Here is a 19,775-nt window from a genome sequence, read left to right as displayed (position 1 = left end):
AACTCTGGTTAAAACTATCATCTCAACTCAAACAATCAATGATTGTAATAGCTCAAATCATTCAATCAATCAATCAATCGAGATCAATCAACCAACATGTACAAACAAACAAAACAAAACAAAGCAGTTGCTCCCTTTCTTTTCCTTCTCTTCTCTCTCTCTCTCTCTGTCCACAGACATTCGACGTCTAAATAGAATTCTATCAGAAGAGTTGGTTGGTAATGTCGTTAACGATTCTATCACCCACACACACCTGGAATATTAACCAACTCTGTGTGTTAATATCAACCACACGCATACACTCCCCTCACACTCACATACCGTGTCCTGTTACCGACAACACTAGTGACGGTACTTGTTTTGCCACTGTTGTTGTATGCATCGGATGGACAGATGGATGGACAAAACAGACTGACAGACGAGATGGAAGGAAGGAAGGAATGTTAGGGTTGTGGTTATAGTGTGTGGGTTGATGAAACCAGACAGAGTGTTGGAGGATATTATGTTATGATAGTTTAAAGCTGAAAGATAAGATTTTTCAAGAGATTGTATGACTTCAACTATTTTTATAGAGAGTTGAGTGGACAACCAACACCCTGGAGCATTAAATATTAATACTATTATTTAATTGTTGCTGCGTTGGACTAGTTCCATTACTTGTCAATCTTCCAACTAAAATTACCCACCAATGGTTCTTTTTCTTCTTCTTCTGTTGCTAAACACATTGGAAAGATAGTTTGTTCACAACAACAATAACAACATTCAGTAGGAGTTTAAAATATTTTTCCTATTGACTAGTTTATCAAATTTTACATCTTCAAGTCGAAACATCAAAATAATTATAGATTCATCAAATTCGAATTTACATCAAATTCAATCAATTTTAAAATTATTATAATAGTAATTTCCAAAACACAAATAATCCTACTACCACTACCTTTTATATATATTTATATTTATTTTGCAATTGGATTGATCGACTGTCAAAAATAATAATCTAAAAGTTTATTTTTTGTTGTTGGAAAAATTCCCATTTGATTAAAAAAAAAATTGGATAGATCATCTTTATAACTTTTCTCTCACATCCTGGTAATTATGACAATGATTAACAACACAACAATCACAATGATATTTAATATTAATTCAAATAATTCTCATTCCTTTTGTTTTTAGAGAAATGATTTTTAAAAAATCGTGCAACTTTTTTGGTTATAATAGCAATTATTGCAAATTGGTTATTAATATTACTAGCCATGTATTATTTATTTATTTATTAATTCTCATCACTGTACCTACCGCCATTATTTGTACAGAATCCTCCTCTTCTTCCTCCTCCTCACACTCACCTCCCACATATCGATGTATTCATCAAGAAATGGCTGATTTTAGAAAATCACTTTTCCCCGAAGGCACTAATCAACAACAATATACAAATAATAATAATAATAATAATCATTATTTTGTAAATTCGAAATTACAACACTCCGATATTAATGTAAATATTAATATTGGAACTGGAAATAATAAGAAAAATAATACTAATACTAATCATAATACAACCAAAAACAACAATATAACCACCACTCCACCACCATCAACAATTGAAAATAATAATATAGATAATAATAATATTGATAGTAATGATTGGAATCCAATTAGAATAACAATTTATTCTGATAATTTATTGGATGAAAATGATACAAAATATTCATGTAAAAATAGAAATCAAAATGTTTTTATGTTGGAGAATGGAACGATGGTTAGTACATTGTGTCGACCAAACGATGTGTTGACACCCGAGAAACGACAACATCTCAACAAAATGATCCGAGAAGCAGTGGAATTTTTCCAGTCGACGCTGTCCATGACGCATCCAATCGACTATCCGATAAAATTTGGGTCGCCACTAAGCTATTGCAATCCAAGTGCACCCATTGCCGTCCCACCCGAGTTTATACTGTCGGGCGTCAACCATAGTGATTTGGTGTTGCTCGTGACAAGTCGTCCGCTGGTGCAAAACGACGTGCTTGCGTTTGGTATGTCGTGCGTCGACGGCAAGAATGGCAAGTCGATCATTGCACAACTCAACTTTAATCCAGCGGCACTCAACACCAAACCACAGTTTTATGAGCAACAACGAAGTGTCGCCATACACGAAATCACACATGTCCTTGGTTTGAATCACGATACTATCAAGTATCTGAGAATGGACAAGCCGGTATTCAAGAGTGGTGCGCATGGCCAACTGGTCCAGACTAGTATGGTCGCAACACCTCGCGTTAAACAGTTTGTTCGTGAGCATTATGGATGCGACCATTTGGAAGGAGCCGAGCTCGAGGATGGCGGTGGCGTGGGAACACAACTGTCACATTGGGAAAAGAGACTGTTTATGAACGAGTATATGACTGGCACAGCATCACACAACCCGATCATATCCAACCTCACCCTTGCCTTTTTCGAGGACACTGGGTTCTACCGTGTAAACTATTCTCAAGCCAACCAGCTGGTTTGGGGGTACCAGCAAGGATGTGACTTTGTCAATGGCCCGTGCAACGAGTGGAAGGACGAGCGTATGTACTGCAACCAGCCCGCGTACAAACGTAGCTGCACATTTGACCGTATGGCGATTGGAAACTGCAATGCAAACAAGTCTGTCCCCCCAGCATTCGACTACCAAGGCACTGGGTTGGGTGGATTTGAAATACCAGACTACTGCCCCTTTATCGAAGGATTTGACGACAACTATTGCTCCCAATTCAAGGAACTCTCTGTTGCAGACTATGGAGAGTCTCGAGAGACCGCAAGCAGATGTTTTGAAAGCACGCTCACCAAGGGCGGCTACATAACCAATGACAATGGATCGCTGTCACAGCGACCGGCATGCTACCCCGTGTCGTGCATCTCACAACAACAACTTAAAATCAAGGTGGCGTCGGTCTGGTACGACTGTCCGTACGGCGATTCAATCCAAGTGGAGGGGTTCCTCGGACAGATAGACTGTCCCAACGGACCAGAACTGTGTATCAACAAAGTAGCCAACGAAACAGACTGGCCTATCTTTTACTCGATCTATCCTGAAACAGGAGCACCCGGCTCATTGGTCACGATCCAAGGTCGAAACTTTTACGGGTCTCTCAAGGTGATCATTGTAGAGCCAACAGAAACAGTAGAGATGATTGGAACAGAGATGTTGATTGTCAAGATTGCATCAAATGACGTTCTCATGTCCTCTAGACTATTCCAACCAAGTAGTTCGAAATACCTGTTGCAAGGTGACCCCTCCCAACTTCCAGTCAACGTTGTCATTCTAAACAACTCGACAGGTCGCAATGGAATGGGTCTCAGAGCATTTACATTGCACAATTATAATCCCATGTGTCCAAAGGAATGGATACGACGTAATCGGGTTGTTCTCTTTGTACTTGGAGCAGTTGCCGTTCTTGCTCTGGTATTTGGATCATTAATGTGTTACCAGAGATACAAGGCAAAGAAACGTCGTTCAAACAACAACAATCCAGAGGATCCAGAAGATCCCTATGATAAATCACATCTAGAAAAGCAAAAGGAAGAGGAAATTGAAAATGGATTTAAATTCCTTCAAAAACATAAACCACCTCAACTTTCTCAATTAAATCAACAACAACAACTCCACCAACAACAATATCCACCCGTCGAACAAAGTAACAATTATAATATTCCAAATATAAATCCATTAAATAATAGTCCTCCAAATAATAATAATAACAATCATCCTAGAAGTCTTGTTGATAATAGTGGTGCTGATGTCTAACAAACAAAACAAGAAAAAATAAAACAATAAAGAATCATCCATCCATCCGTCCATTATTTTTGTCCTGGATATTATGTAAAATCTAAAATAATTATTAATTAATTACTTTCTTTTTTTTTTGTTTTATTTAATAATAATATAATTCAGTTTGATTATTGAAATAATAAACTTGTTCAAAATCAGGTTCAATGTCAAATGTAAACATGGGAGCATAGTTGTAGATGAGAGCAGCAGATTCAGCTGTTTGATCTGGGAAAGAGTGGAGACTCTTACGACACTCGTTGACAAACCAGGTAGAGGTGTATTGGTTGGCTTGGATACTTTGGAGAGAGTGATCGATGACCTCTTGATCCCACCATTCAAAGAGTGGCTTTTCTGGATGCCATTGGGTGGCATAGATGGGGTATTCCTTGGCTTCGATAGTCGAGATGAATACACGACCTTGACGATCATTGTTGACCGAGAGAACGTTAAAGAATGACGAGAGGAGAGCGGTAGAGGCAAAGGTCGATGGAGCAACACCCCACATATGGTTGTTCATGGTGATTGGGAGAGATGCGAGGTTTTGCATGATCGATGGTGTAGCAAGACTAAAGAGACGACTGCTAGAAGCAGCCGACGTAAAGTTGAGTGGAACAGTGTAGTTTTCAGAGTCGTATGGTGAGAGAATGTCGAGGTTGTTGGCTTGCATCATATTGATCTCTTGGAAACCCATACATGTACCCCAAAGTGGGAAGTAGTCTTGATTGTCGTTGGCTTGGATGACGAGTTGGTACAACAATCTGAGTGTGTCTGTGTACTGTGGTGATTGGTCTAGATCGACACCACCACCTGGTAAAAAGACACCGTTAATCGATTGAAAGAGACTCTTGATCTCGTCGGCCGGACTATCATAGAGGATGGGGACAACACGTGCACCTCCACTCTCTACATACTTTACATAACTAGCTGCAAGATATTGATCTCCATAATTGGCCATATCACCATTGGTTGGTTGTGTCAAAATACCAATGATTGGTCGATTGTTAATCTGTGTTGCATGCGATGATTTTGATTGTTGTCTCTTTGCAAAGACTGCTGCACAGTTGTTTGAAAGTACTGCAGCAAGTACTACTAATAATACAAAATATTTATATATAAACATTATTATTATTATAACTACTCTCTCTAATTAATTAGATAATAACTCGAATAACGCAAATCGAAAGAGAGGTATCTATTGATAGATATTTTTGTTTCAGTGCATTGGGAACCCAACACTTCTGCGCATCAATTTTAAAAACATTTTGAAAGTTCCAAAGACATGTCCCAACAGTCATCCAACACTTCACTCTGGCTTGACACAGTAATTTCAGTGTATAGCTAAATTAGTTAATATTAATATTAATAGAATAGAACACAGAATCGATTGTTCAGTTTACTGCTGAAAACGAAAAGGTGTTTGAACCCGAATGATTTCAGACAACTTGCAAAGACATAGTTTATTTTATTCATAAATTCACAGTTTACAGTTATATAGTGATATAGTAGTAATAATGACCTCTACTACTTCTACTACTAGTAGTTTAGGAATGATTAAAGAGGATATTATATATTCAACAAAAACATATTGTTCAAGATGTACATTGATAGATCGAAAGGGATTAATATTAAATGATGCTCAAGTTGTATCAAGAGACAACAAGGTATACTTGAAATCATTATGTGTACACCATCCATCAAATTATACTTTAATATGTTCATCATTGGAATTCTTTAATAGAGTAAGATAATGAAGAAGAAGAAGAAGAAGAAATGGCCTTTAAGTTAACTTTTTGGTATTAACATCATCGGCTGTGTTCATTCACACCTTTTTTCTAGATGTCAAGTTATAATAGTATAGAATTAAATAAATCAATTAAAGATATAGAAGATACTATTATATCTAGGATTAGTTCAAATTCATCATCTGCACCTTCCCCTTTTACACCACAACAATCACTTGCTCTGGAATTGAATATCTTTCAACAAGGTACCTTTTTAACCAATGATCAAATCCTATCAAATCTTCAATATTTTCAATCAATGTATCCTAAAAATAGAAAGGTAAGATATATATATATATATATATAAATATAAAGAGACATTGATTACAATTTACTTACTTTTTAATTATCTTTTTAGTTTGTTTTAAAAATTATGGCAAAAGGAACAAATGATATAGTTACAATTAATAGTATAGTTATATTTATTGCAAATACATTAAAAGGGTATCCAATATTATTAGAGGTGACAGTAGAGAGATTGGGTCAGATTGGAAAGTTACCAGACTCTTCATTCCTTTTGGGTAAGGTCTATCCGGCACTCAAATACTTTTTGAAACGAGGTGATGAGGACTTGTTTGCCAAAGATCTCAATGCACTTCTTCAAGTACTTTCACAATACAATGGTATACAAGCTGTCATTACCATTGCGGTAGAGAGACCATTTGCCAATCTTTCATCGATTCTTCATCTTTTAAGATCGAAAAATGAATTGATTAGATTCATCATTCTCTCATTGGAACGACCACCAAAAGATCTTTACCAATCACTTCAACAACGAGTTGAAAAGGATATACAAGCTGAAAAGCAATCTCAACCACTACCAACACCAGAACAGACGAGTCAAGATATTATCAACAACAATGATCCCTATGAATTGATACAAGAAATTGAAAGAGCTACCAATCAAACCATTGCAAGTTCTGATTTCTTCCCAATCAATGTTGGATCGGCTCTTGAACCAATGTTATCTTTGATGGGTTATGGATCATTTGCTATTAGACCAAATCCATTCTGTGGTTTTGGAACTTGTCTCATGAATACTGACAGTCATACTTCTAGACCCATCAATAGACTATTCAACATTGGCAAATTCTATAAAGAAATATTACCAATATTACCTCAAATTGAAGAGAAAATAGGTTTTATTAATGGTCTAAGATTAAAATCTGTAAGAAATCAAACTATATAGAGATAATAATAATTTATTTTTTTAAAAGAGTATTAACTCTTTCTTTTCCTTTTTTTTTTTAGATTATTAAATCATGTCATTATGATAATGTATTGTTACCAAATATATTTGATTATTTTACAGAGAAATCAAAAGCAGATATTACAAAGAGGGTGATTGATAAAACACAGATTCTAATCATTCACAATAATATGGATATAGCATCATTGGATCTTAGAAGAAGATGTAATTGTGCTATCAATACCAAAACAAAAGATAATAACTTTGTTTCTTCTTGTACTGGTTGTATTTAAAAGAAAGAAATTGAAGAGAGAAGATTCTTGACCCAAATAATAAATAATGATTGTGTTTTGGTTTTGTTGTGTTTATAAATAATTCTATTTCTATTCTATTCTGTTCCTATTTGATTTTCTTCTTTATTCGTCTAATTCTCCAATATATACAATTCCTGGTTCTTTACCATCTTCACTCTTTTCTAACATTTCAAATGGATCGTCTGATTGATGAAACTTTTCAAACAAATCTGAACAATCCTTTCCAGCGTGATCAGCAATATATTGTCCATTGATACCTTCTCCAGGGTGAAGTGAATGGAAATGACTTACATCATATACCTACAAAACAAAGAGCAAAAAAGAAATATAAAACAACAATGTTAGAAACAGTTTGAATGTAATGTTGTGTTTTCTAAATTCACACACACAACACCCAAGACTTTCAATAGTTATTCACTTACCTTTCCATTGATAATGACCCAACAATCACCTCTTGTACAATGCTTTGCTACTTCTTCTTTTGATACCATCGTGTATGCGTCTATTTGTTATGTTGAATAAAGATGTATAAAATGTGAGAACTAGATAAAAATTGAGTCCCCATAATGAGTCATTCGTCTTATAATTCTATTTTAAAATTAATTAATTCATTTTTTTGCTCCCGGGATGGTGCAGACGAATCTTTGGTATTGAGATCGCGCAAACAAAACTAATACAAACAAAGATAGAGATATTATATCTCTCTAGTATAAGTGGGGGGTTAAAATAAATAAAATAATACTATTTTGAGATATTTATCTTTTCTCATTCTTGTTTGTGTGATATGTTTGTATAATTTATTTATTTATTTTTGTTTTTAAAACTTTTTCTTTTTAAATTGTCTAACTTCTTCTGTAATTTTTAATGGAGCCTTTAATCTGAAATCAATAAAACTCTTTCGTTGTGGATCTCTGATGGTTGTGCAACCAACACGTTGGTAATGTTTGGTTAAGATATGTGGTTCAATACCCAAAGCCTTTGCAAGTTCATTGATTGATTCTGATCTACTATAGAATCCATCCAAATGAAGTGATAAAATGGCAACAAAGTTGTAAAGTTTGTTTGTTTGGAATGAACTCATAGTATTTTTACTTTTAAATAGAAAGAATTAAAAATTAATATTTCTACACAAGAATGATCAATTCAATGTGATATATTATATATTTATATTTAAACATACGTCTTTGAAACTTTAGTACAGAAATTATTTAAAAGATAATGTTTGGTTTCTCTTGGAACACCATTTTCTGATAAAACAGTAAAAATATCCTTTCCTTTTCTTGCTTTTGCCATTCTATATATAGAAATAAATAAATATAATTAATATTTGTTGTTTTGTTTGTTTTTAAATTTTTTTGTTTAACATACAAAGACATATAATAGATAATTAATAAAATTTTACAAGCATGTTCCTTATCTTCGTTATCTTCGATACCAGAGATCTTTTCAATCTTTTGCTTGACATATGATGGGAGAGTTTCGGGGATGGTTGATTTATCCTTGCAAAAAGCCATTGAATCGGAAACATCCAATTCCGAGTAGACGTCGAATGGAAGGAGGATTTCAATTGCATAGATATCCTTTGCCTCGGTAGCTTCCAAGTTATATTGTGGAAGATCGGTTGTTTGGTCTTCCATTGATGCACCTTGACTGACGAGTTCATTCTTGACATTGTCAGCCATCTGTTTGGTCTTGCTACTGTCGAGACTACCCAAGTTTTCAGATTCTGTCTTGTGAATAGTCTTCTTTGTGATTCTACTACCAAAGCTGTTGGCAAGTGATTTCTCCTTGTCAAGATAACTCATTGTGCTTCTATCGACTGTATCAAACTTCTCTTCATAATCATTGATCGATTGATTCACTTGTAGAATCTCATCAATTGGTACAACTTGAACTTTACCTGTTGTTTCATTATATCTACAAATTACATATCTAAAATATAGAAATAATAGACAAATGAAGTGAAATGATTAGTTATCGATCTATCTATCTATCTCTTTGTTTCGGCTACTAATCTCTCTCTCTCTCTCTACTTACTGTTGATATTGATTTTCATTTGCCTTTTTTTGTTTGAGGGATTGATTCATAAGTCATATTCTCACCATGTGAGTGAAGAACACGCATCTTCTTTGCTCTGTTGTTAAGACTTTGGAAAGAGGTGTCTTTATCTTCGAGAAAGTTTAGACTTGGGAGACCACCATGAAAGTTTAATACACATGGTGAGCAATCACCTGAATCTTCCTTTACTTGAAAAGATAATTGTCTTTTATCATTAGTTGATGGTGCCATCTCTCTCTCTTTCTATCTATCTATCTATCAACTATATAGAGTTATTACTTTGTTTGATTTCAAGGTAATTATCATTATCGTTCGTTTTTTGTTTTTTAATTTTTTTAATTTTTTTTTTTTTTCAATATAATTGTGTTTACCCTTCTCTCTTTATTACTTTTTTTTAATCATAATTCCAAGGAATGATATCATCATTATAAGAATAAGATTTAAAATCTAGACCCATTTTGTGATAGTATTCATTGGCAGGGACACCCCATTTGTTGTATTGGTGAACGAGAGATTGGAATGAATGTTTGGTCATTGCAATTGAACGAACCGATAGCAACCAGAGATAGTCGGGATGAACAAGACCAGCGAGCCCGTACACACGGTAGTATAGAAGTGTAACTATACGAAGATCATACCACATGGTGTTGACAATGTACTTGTGAATGTTTAGTCGTTTGAAGCCATACTTGCAATCTTTGATTGCACCGTCATAGTCCCACGAGATGGCTGGTGCCCAACTGCCACTCAACTGATTGTCACCACGGTGGTTATCCATAAACCCGGCATTGATGTTATTGTCCACCATGTAATCCATCAGTTTCAGCAGACGGTCACGTCCCTCTAGGAGAAAATGCACATTGGCAGCAAAGTCACGACAAAACACTGGACAGAGATGATACTTTCCAATGTAAACGGGAAGTGCTGTTCCAAAGTAATTGGTGCTCTCCATGTAGATACGCCAACTCATCACCGATGCATTACCAAGATGTTTCGAGTGACTCTTGATCAGATGGTTGTTGATTTGGGTGATGGTACGAACCAACTTGTCATATGCATCGACACGATCAGCCACACCTTTCTCATCACCTGCCAACTTGTGACGAATAATCTCTGTCACACACTCCACCTCTTGGGCAATCATGGTCATGCCAGTACTGTAGAATGGATCGAAAATGGCCGCTGCATCCCCAATCACCGACCAATTGTCTGGCGATACAAATCTCTTGCTCGTGTGTGGTAATGTTGGCCATCTATGAAAATCTATAATCTCTCCACTCTTGATTAAATTATATAATATCTTTTGATTCTTTTCTAAAAATGACATAAATTTTTCATATCTTAAAAAAGAAAAAAGAGTAAGTAAAAAATAATAAAGCTAAGATTATAATTATTTTTTTTTATATTTCATACGAATTAAATTGAGTTGGACTAAATCTATCTTTATGATAAGAAACACCAATTGAAAAATCATGACTACCACGTTCAATTGGAATCATCCAAAGCCAATACCCGGGACCAAAGAAATGGTTTGTATCATAGTACCAACTAGCAGTTACATCTTGACTGTTAAAGTCAAAATATTTTTTATCAATTGCTTTGACACGCACCCAAGTACTACCATTGGCAAGTCCAAACAAATTCTCTGGTCCTTTGAGGATATTATCGGTACGACTACCAATAATGAAATTTCTACCACTTGCATCGACAATATAGTCTGTGGTAATTGAAATACGTTCCAATTGTTTTTGGTCCTCGAATCGATCTTCATCTGACAACATTTGAATATCAACGGTCTTTATATTATCACCCTCTGTAATATCGACATCTTTAACTCTACCATGGTAATATATAGCACCTTGACCAAGTATCATTTGTAATAGATCTTTTTCAATCTTTGAACGATTCAATTGAAATGATTGGATCTCTGGATTCTTGATGGCCCACGTTGAATAATAATCATCCATACTATCTGTCTTTTCAATATTTCTAGGCCAATGAAATTGTAATGTAAATTTTGGTGGTTGATTCTCTACTAAATAATCTTGTAATTCTAATTCCTTAAAAAAAATTAAAAATAAACAAATAATTATTTTAATATTAAAATAAAAAATATATATTTGGATTATTATTTTTTTGTTACCTTTGAAAAAATAAAGCACTAATTTCAACAGTTGATTCACCAACTTTAAAATCTTCTGCTTGATTGTTTCTAATGGTTGATCTTGGGTCAATAATGGCAACCCTCTTGTCTCTTAGACCAGGTATTTTTAATAGTAAATGGCGACATTGTGACAAGCCAGCAATTCCAGCTCCAATCACCACAACATCATAATGTGGTGAAACCATTGTTAAATAATAATAATAATAATAATAAAGAAAGTATTAAAGTACGATAATAACAACAACAAGAACAAGGATTTATATAATTATAATAACACAAAAGGCAGCAGCATTAAATAAATAAAAAGTCTGGTTTGTTTGATAAACGACGAGGAGGAGGATCCAAGCGACCAATTAGTTAGTTTATCCTTTTTGAAACGATGACTTTTTGTTGTTATGACAAGGTATTTGGTAAGAATTCTATAGAGCGTAGAAATGGGTACCCCAAGAACCCAGTAAATAGTAGTCATAGGAAGGTTCAAATTTGACCACCTGGCTAATTGGTCAATGGGCTCATTTCCAATTAGGATGCTTTGAAGAGTTGACCACCCACACATTCTCCACCCATCCACCCACCAACACAATTGAAAAATATTAATAATCGAAATAAATATTTGATCTATACTTGCAAACAAACAATAGTTGTTCGAGCGTGTGTTTGCTTGTTTGTTTGTATTTTTACACTACTACTACTATGAGTTTAATTTGGATTGGATTTCGAGGAAGATGTGGAAGATGTATAAGTTTAGATTTTCAATGTAGTTGTCATTTTTTCCAACAACAACAGATCTAAAGATTCAACATATTATTTATCATAATGAATAATTCACACGCACCCACACACATATACGCAAAAACCACCATAGAGAGATAGAGAGAGAGAGAAAGAGAGAGGGAGAGAGAGAAGAACAAACGAATAGGAAGGTAGTCTTCATAAAGTTTGCCAAATGAATTGAATTTGTTGGATCTGATTGGACAAATTGGTGGAATTTTAAAAATAATTTGAAACAACTCAAACCCAATAATATTTTTGGTTTCAAAATTATCAAAGAAAAGAATAGAGAAGATAGATAACCAACAAACAATTGTGGTGGTAATAAAAAATGATAAAAATGACCAGATTGCATATGATAAGATAGAATGATCACTTTGCACATCAATCGCGTGATGTAAACCTTTTTTTCACACTACAAGTACCACCACAATGGTTGTGTGGGTGGTGAGAAAAACAAGGGTTGGATCAATTGGGTGTAGTATTTTAAAATGAAAATATGACTATCTGTTTCCACTCCCCACCAAAGGAGAAGATGACGTCCAATAAATTAAAAGTTAAATTGATGTTGAGAGAGGATGTTGTTGTTGTTGATGTTTTGTTTAGTCTTGTTGATTATACGAGCAATTGGTGGTTGAGTGATAGAGTACACAGTTTATAAATAAACTAATTCTATTGTCATTGTTCTGCTCTGCAAAACCCATCTATTATGATGACACTTTACCATAGCTGTATGTAGCTGGCGTCACCACCACCCAACACCCCACTACCACACACCCACCAGCCATATCTATTTCAGTCTGTTGGTGTCTGAAGATTCGATGACTAGTGGACTTTTAAGGGTGGCTGGTTGACGAAAATTTGTTGAATTGGTTGGAATTTAAAAATAAATTTTTAACAAAAAACTTTTCCAAGTGCAAACGTTGCAGTTTTGTTGTTGGGAGGAAGTTCCTCTCTCTCTCTGTGGTGGAGGAGGTGGCAATCGATTGGGATGGAAATAGGCTTGGAACCCACAACGAACTCCCTGCTGTGATGAACTTAAAACCGAACGCACTCTTGTCCAACAATAAGATTTGTTTGCAGTGTCGGTCAAAAGTAACATGATTTATATTGGCTTGTTGAACATATCTTTGGAGTCGGATGTTGGTGGTTGAATATTTTTAATATTGGTGATCAAATAATTTCCGATGTTGTAAAACTGTGTACGGTTGATTGGGACAAATAATCGTGTAGGGATAATATCTTTGAGATTTTATACAACTTTTATCCCAATTTAACTGTTTCTTTAAAAAATCATAATTAATTAATATCCATATTTTTCCTGCAACAGAAAGTATAAAAGGTCGTTTTTTTACTTTAATCTACAATATATAATCGAAACAGATAAATCATTTCAAATATCTTCTTCTTCTTCTTGTACCATTTATACTACTACTACTAGTTTTTTTTTTTTTTGTATCAATACTATATTTTAAAAAAAAAAATTAATTAATTATTTAATTACTTTTTTGTATCATTTCTTTCTATACTACTATTAAAATTAAAAAACTTCTTCTTCTTCTTCTTCTTTTTCTTACTACTACTTATCTATAATATTACAATTTGTAAAATCTCCCTCCTAAAAAATGGTATTCGAAACTTCAACTTTATCAACTTCTGAAATTAAATCAACTATTCAATCAATTACTAATCATCACAATGACCTTAAAGTACAAGTCAATGGTGAATGTTTAAAGAATTCTTTAAACATTCCAGTTGGACTTGCTCAACCAACCACTCCACCATCTTCACCAATGCCATCGCCATTTATCAACTCGGCATCGACCACTCCACTCGTGTCACCACTTGCATCCATGTCAGTGTCGGACAGTCACTCGCCATTATCGCCATTGAACAACTCGTCGAATATGGCCACTGCCATTGTCGGCATTGAACCAATCAGTGCCCCACACTGCAAGTCGCAAAAGGATATCATGAAGTTGTACGAATCCAAGGTTCCCGAAAAGGCCTTTTTGACCAACGTCTACAACAATTGCAAGATCCGTCAACGTCACTTTTTCTATGATATTGCCGATTTGTCAATCACCGAGGCCAAGACTGGCGAGAGAAACCAAATGTTTGCCAAGGCCATCACCGCCACCATTGTCGAGGCTGCCGAACGTGTCATTAAAAACACTGGTATCGATCGTTCCCAAATCAGCCATGTTGTCGGTGTCACCTCGACCGGCATGCTTGCTCCATCCATTGACGCCACGCTCATTCGCGAGCTCGACCTCCCCGATCTTGCTGGTCGCACCATGATCAATTTTATGGGTTGCGGTGCCGCTGTCATTGGCTTGCGTACCGCCTATGTCCACGCTCGTGCCCGTCCCAACACCTATGTCCTCATGGTCTGCGTCGAAGCCAGCTCGATCAACATGGATATTGACTGGTCCAACCGTAGCCATCTCGTCAGCAGCTGCATCTTTAGTGACGGTGCCGTCGCCGCCCTCGTGTCGACCCAACCACGTGACCAACTCCAAGGCCGCATCGAAATCGTCGACGAGATGAGCAAGCTCATGAAGGACTCCATGTCTGCCCTCCACATGCATGTCGGTGACCGCGGTATCGACCTCACTCTTCGTCCTGAGCTCGCCTCGTGCATCACCCGTAACATCAAGCCTGCCGTCACCACGTTCCTCGCCAACCACAAGCTCACCCTCCAAGACATCCACTTTTGGGCCGTCCATCCAGGTGGTCGTCGTATTCTCGAGTCTGTCCAAGAAGGTCTCGAACTCCCCATCGAAGAGTTGGCCGACTCGTACGACATTATGAAATGGTATGGTAACATGGTCTCTTGCTCGGCTCTCTTTGTCCTCAAACGCATCATGAACCGTATCAAGTCAATGGAAGAGGAATCTTCAAACAATGGTCACTCCTCCACTGCCATCATGGATAATGGTATGATCATGGCATTCTCTCCAGGTGCATCTATTGAAGCAATGTTATTAAAGTTAATTCATTAAACAAAAAAAAAGAATCAAAATTATTATACACAACTCCAACATATCACACATCAACTCTCAACTCTCTCTCACTCCCCTCTTCTAATTTGTTCTATCTATCTGTAAATGGATGGATACATACATACATACATCATCACCACAAACATATTACCTATACTATTATATTTCTTTATTTAACTAGTTATTCTATAAATCATATTGTAATGAAAATAAAAACAAATAAATTGTATAGCTTGGTTGTACTTGCTACTACTGGTCACTCTCTCTTCACAAACAAACAAATAACCTCTTTTCTTTACAGATAATGATTATCTGTATTATTTAATATAATAATAATTTGTTTTTTTTTTTTTTCAAGACTGCAATGATCGATTATTTTTTCTGTATTCTTTTAATATAATCATTTTTTGTATTATACTTGTAGACGAGTCAAGAATGAACAAGATATTAGGAGCATTAGGATTAGCAGATAAACCAAAGACTATTGGAGGTAAGATCCTAAGAGGTGTTCAAATCATTTCAATACCTTTATTCATTTTTGTCGTTGCTGCTAGACCTATTGTAAGTTATTATTATTGAACAACTAATCGACGACAACGACAAACGACAATGTAATTAACAGTTCTGTTATCTATCAACATAGGCCGAAGAACGTCATCACAGAAGAAAATTGGAACGTGAAAGAGAGATTGAAGAACAACATGTAGCTTCTTGTATGTATCAAGTATTTAAAAGCGATACAATAATGTCATTCAATATTAACCAAATGGTTATTTACACTATAGTAAATGCAAAATATGAAGCTGTATTAAATTCAAATCCTCATCTAAGAGCATTAGAGGAAGCAACTCAACAACAATTACAACAACAACAACAACAACAACAACAAAAAAGAAAATAACAATATCAATAATGATGATATTATTTTGTAAATTTACATTCTTCACAAGCTGGTTTGACAACATATGTCGAATATTGATGGGTTTTATCTCTAAACTGTCCATCACATATCTAACTCATTTATTGGTATACCAACAATACAATATGTTATTTTTGGATCAGCAACAACAAAAAGTATCAAAATTAACAATTGGATAAAGTAGTCGCTTTGTTTTCGTACCCAATTGTTGTAACTACTACTCTTTGATTTTCAAACAAAAAAGTCAATGATGGTTGGAATAAAATGTGATCATATATTCCCGATTATCCGATAATCCATGGTTGATTATCCCCTACCCGACCTCCTTTTTTTTTTTTATCACTATCTAGGGATTAGATTAGATCTATTCTCTTTTGTGACCTTTATCGAAACTTTTGGTCACTGCCACAACACATTTCCAAAGGACACACGACGACTCTCTTTTTTGGTGGAAGCCCCTCAATTGTGCATTGGGACTAAATCTTAAGAAGAGGGGGATCCACCTCTTTAAAGGTCATCAAAGTGAGATCGAGCCCATGACGTTCTGATAACGGTCGACGATTTTGGGATACTTACTTTGTTAAAAGTGCTCGTCTTTATAAAGACGACCAACCGAAAGAACCAGGAATGTGGGAAAAGCAATCGATCAAAAAAATTGTTTCGTGTTTTGTTGTTTGCTGCAAACACGCTACTCCCTTCCTTGTCGTTTGTAAAAAAATTACTTGTACTTTTCTTCTTTGCACAACATCAACCCATTATTTGTCATTGTTTCTCTCTCTTTAGTGTAAGTTCTCAAAACCATCTCACATCAATCATCACGGTGTGCGACACTCCTCTCCTACTCTCACTCCTCCTACACTCCTCACTACTCCTTTTATATTATATATCTTCTTCCTAAAAATAAATACAATCAAGCAAAGATAACATACATACATATACATACATACACAGAATTTAATAATACCAATAGTAACAACAACAAGTCAGTATCATATCATACCAACGGCATTGTGTAGTAGTGTTATTGTGAGACAAACAGTAACCGAGCCGCAGCTCGGAGTTTTCGGATAGCCATCAAGCAATCAATCAATCCACACATTGTATATTGGGGGATATTAATATGATATGGATGGGTCTCCCAATTCAACAAACAAACAAACAAATCTTTCTTTTTCAATCTTATACAGAGCCACCCATGGGTACCCAATCAACAGACTCTTCCAATGAAGAGATGCTGCATTGGTGAAAATGGAGGAAAGTTCGAAATAATATTTTCGGGAAAGAGAGACGACCTATGCATGGATAGGGCAGAGGAAGTTATAACAACAAAGATCAATAATATCCAGAGTGTTTATCAACAATTTATTGGGGTTCCTCCTCTTTGTAGTGCCATCGTTGCCTCTTTGCTTGCAAAAAAAAAATCAATTTTTTATTTTTTTTTCTCATTATAAAATATCTCAAACACACATTATCTCTTTGTTTGTTTGTGTAGAGTGAGAGCAAGAAGGCAAGTCAAGGTTCTCAAAATCAATCATTCATTGTAAATATATTTATATACACCCCACCATACAGATAAAGTAAAGATACATCTCTATTCACACACCACCACACTCTTAGAAAAGAAGGAAGGATCGATTGTGTGTATTGCTTTCAGGTATAGTGTGTTAGAGTTTTGACTCATTTTTGCACTACTACTTTTAGAGGGAAAAAAAAAAAAAAAAAAAAAAACTCTAAAAACACAATACGTTAGAGTATAACTTTTTTTTGTTACCAACAACATATTATATTTATTTATATTTATATCACATTTTATTAACATACTATTTTACATCTTTTAGTAGTTTAGCTTTTTTTTTTTTAAAATCAATTATTATTACAACCTACCCATCATACATACACCCATCAAGTTACACTTTAGAGAGATAGAGAGAGAGAAAAAAAGAATCTATCTATCTATCTATCTATTTCTTTTTTTTTTTTTTTTTAAAACATGTCAATGGCAATGGTAACGGGTGATCCATCAAGATTGGATCTGTCTTTACAGACATCGCCATTTGAAGAAAAGGTGACAAGAAATGGATTGCAAAAGAACATTAGAGTGGTCATTAAGAACAGTCCCTTTACAGTGCAGTTTAAGCTCAGAAAACACGATATAGATCTCAACCACGTCGCCTTTGAGGCAACGCTAGTCTATGACAGTGACTCTGTCGAAGGCGAGAAAGAGGTTGACTTTGTAAAGAGCAAGCCCGTCGAATATAAATCGACACCCAACGAGACGGGAGACACCATCACGATGGAGCTTCGTATCAAGGTGTTGACATCGCAGCACGAAGATATGTTTTTCAAGGTAAAGATTGAAGGGTTCGATCCAATCTCGAAAGAATCTATCAAGCATCTCTCGGCGTACACCCAACCCATCAAGGTCATCTCCAAGCCCGAGCAACTCAAAAAGAAACAACCACAAAAGAAGAGATCCTGGAACGACATTTTGATGGACAGCGTCACCAAGATCCAAATGCAACAGAGCGAGCAACAAAGACTTATAGAAAAATTAATCGATCACAACTTTAAAGGTACCACCGCAACCACTGGAGGAGGCGGCAACAGTAGTCTTCTTCTTGCTGTCCCCAATCCAGTCATAATGACTGGTTCTTCTGGGTCTTCGTCGTCTTCGTCGTCGTCGTCATCATCATCTCTGGGCAAGGTCGAGTTTGAAGATGCATTCAAAATGATGATGAGCTCATATGTACAATTGGACCCAAGACAACGTGTAGAAAAGGTTAGACGTGTCTTTAGAAACGCCAGTAGTCGCGATTCAGAGACTCTGAGCGAGCTATTGGATCTATTTATAACAGAGGGTGTCGGCGGTCCATTGGGGGCTATCGCACCTCTCCCACTCTCTCCCACACAACCTCCACAACCATCTTCTCTCTCGCCATCGATCATATCCATCAGCAGTCACAGCAACGGCATTTCACACAACAACAACAACAACCTCGGTCATAGTCTTTTATCAAACAACAATAGTAATAGTGGCAACGGCGGCCACAATATCCAACAGCAACAACAACAACAACAACAACAACCAATGCAAATTCATCAACCATCACCGATTGCAAACAATCCATTCATGACTTCAACCACCTCTACTACTTCAACCACTTCAAATAATAATAATACTTTTGGCGATAGAAATCAAAATCAAAATAATCAAAATAATAATAATCAAAATAATAATAATCATCCCAACAATGACCCATATAATAATCCATTTTTTAATACTTTGCCCGCTTCTTTTGACAATGACTTTGGATCTTTTAATAGTGGTACCGATTTTATACCATTTTAAAATAATTAAATAAGTAATAATAGATAATAATATTAATAATAGATAGTAATAATGAACCAATATAATAACTTAATAATAATAATAATAACATCATGCAAGTCAGCTTATGCTGGTCCAAGGTTAAAATAAAAATGTATATAATTCTTTTTTTTTAATTAATATATATTTGTAACAGTTGTAGTAGACTATCAAGAGTGGTACTACTACATAGTTTATTTGTATACACTTTACAATCAATCGATATGGCTGGTGGTAATTAATAATTTAATCACAAGACTTTGCATCAACCATTCTTAGTATTTTTCATTGCCATCACTTTGGTATTACAAATATATTTAAAATTTGGCAGTATGGATAGTGAAAATAGTCACCAACCAAGAATCTTATTTGTTTGTCATATTCACCACCAAA

At 35.4% G+C, this 19,775-nt stretch overlaps 9 protein-coding genes across 9 annotated transcripts; 5 read left to right on the top strand and 4 right to left on the bottom strand.

Annotated features, from left to right (window-relative positions):
* Positions 1 to 1,375: 1,375 nt before the first annotated feature.
* On the top strand, positions 1,376 to 3,790 carry DFA_11782 (uncharacterized protein; the record flags this gene model as incomplete). The annotated part of the gene is made up of 2 exons (XM_004350677.1): positions 1,376 to 2,036; positions 3,033 to 3,790. 2 exons carry the CDS (start codon positions 1,376 to 1,378, stop codon positions 3,788 to 3,790), a joined length of 1,419 nt encoding a protein of 472 aa, XP_004350728.1.
* A 127-nt stretch (positions 3,791 to 3,917) lies between these two features.
* gghA (peptidase C26 family protein) lies at positions 3,918 to 5,095 on the bottom strand (the record flags this gene model as incomplete). Its single annotated transcript, XM_004350676.1, has 2 exons — positions 3,918 to 4,903; positions 5,074 to 5,095. 2 exons carry the CDS (start codon positions 5,093 to 5,095, stop codon positions 3,918 to 3,920), a joined length of 1,008 nt encoding a protein of 335 aa, XP_004350727.1.
* A 230-nt stretch (positions 5,096 to 5,325) lies between these two features.
* DFA_11780 (uncharacterized protein) lies at positions 5,326 to 7,077 on the top strand (the record flags this gene model as incomplete). The annotated part of the gene is made up of 4 exons (XM_004350675.1): positions 5,326 to 5,553; positions 5,651 to 5,875; positions 5,954 to 6,763; positions 6,847 to 7,077. 4 exons carry the CDS (start codon positions 5,326 to 5,328, stop codon positions 7,075 to 7,077), a joined length of 1,494 nt encoding a protein of 497 aa, XP_004350726.1.
* Positions 7,078 to 7,200: 123 nt separating this feature from the next.
* On the bottom strand, positions 7,201 to 7,589 carry DFA_11779 (uncharacterized protein; the record flags this gene model as incomplete). The annotated part of the gene is made up of 2 exons (XM_004350674.1): positions 7,201 to 7,398; positions 7,521 to 7,589. 2 exons carry the CDS (start codon positions 7,587 to 7,589, stop codon positions 7,201 to 7,203), a joined length of 267 nt encoding a protein of 88 aa, XP_004350725.1.
* Positions 7,590 to 7,915: 326 nt separating this feature from the next.
* rpa49 (putative RNA polymerase I subunit) lies at positions 7,916 to 9,387 on the bottom strand (the record flags this gene model as incomplete). Its single annotated transcript, XM_004350673.1, has 4 exons — positions 7,916 to 8,189; positions 8,279 to 8,392; positions 8,467 to 9,030; positions 9,221 to 9,387. The coding sequence occupies 4 exons, from the start codon at positions 9,385 to 9,387 to the stop codon at positions 7,916 to 7,918; spliced, it is 1,119 nt and encodes a 372-aa protein (XP_004350724.1).
* Positions 9,388 to 9,550: 163 nt separating this feature from the next.
* On the bottom strand, positions 9,551 to 11,505 carry DFA_11777 (uncharacterized protein; the record flags this gene model as incomplete). The annotated part of the gene is made up of 3 exons (XM_004350672.1): positions 9,551 to 10,496; positions 10,570 to 11,216; positions 11,329 to 11,505. The coding sequence occupies 3 exons, from the start codon at positions 11,503 to 11,505 to the stop codon at positions 9,551 to 9,553; spliced, it is 1,770 nt and encodes a 589-aa protein (XP_004350723.1).
* A 2,211-nt stretch (positions 11,506 to 13,716) lies between these two features.
* On the top strand, positions 13,717 to 15,096 carry DFA_11776 (polyketide synthase; the record flags this gene model as incomplete). Its single annotated transcript, XM_004350671.1, has 1 exon — positions 13,717 to 15,096. One exon carries the CDS (start codon positions 13,717 to 13,719, stop codon positions 15,094 to 15,096), a length of 1,380 nt encoding a protein of 459 aa, XP_004350722.1.
* A 435-nt stretch (positions 15,097 to 15,531) lies between these two features.
* Positions 15,532 to 15,997, top strand: DFA_11775 (uncharacterized protein; the record flags this gene model as incomplete). The annotated part of the gene is made up of 3 exons (XM_004350670.1): positions 15,532 to 15,657; positions 15,740 to 15,809; positions 15,882 to 15,997. The coding sequence occupies 3 exons, from the start codon at positions 15,532 to 15,534 to the stop codon at positions 15,995 to 15,997; spliced, it is 312 nt and encodes a 103-aa protein (XP_004350721.1).
* A 2,008-nt stretch (positions 15,998 to 18,005) lies between these two features.
* Positions 18,006 to 19,364, top strand: DFA_11774 (putative transcriptional regulator; the record flags this gene model as incomplete). The annotated part of the gene is made up of 2 exons (XM_004350669.1): positions 18,006 to 18,362; positions 18,540 to 19,364. 2 exons carry the CDS (start codon positions 18,006 to 18,008, stop codon positions 19,362 to 19,364), a joined length of 1,182 nt encoding a protein of 393 aa, XP_004350720.1.
* Positions 19,365 to 19,775: the final 411 nt, after the last annotated feature.

This window comes from Cavenderia fasciculata (genome assembly GCF_000203815.1).
Source record: "Cavenderia fasciculata unplaced genomic scaffold Scf_EUAJFUG02HR96I-5, whole genome shotgun sequence".
Taxonomy (NCBI): domain Eukaryota; phylum Evosea; class Eumycetozoa; order Acytosteliales; family Cavenderiaceae; genus Cavenderia; species Cavenderia fasciculata.
This window is presented reverse-complemented; position numbering and strand designations above follow the sequence as displayed.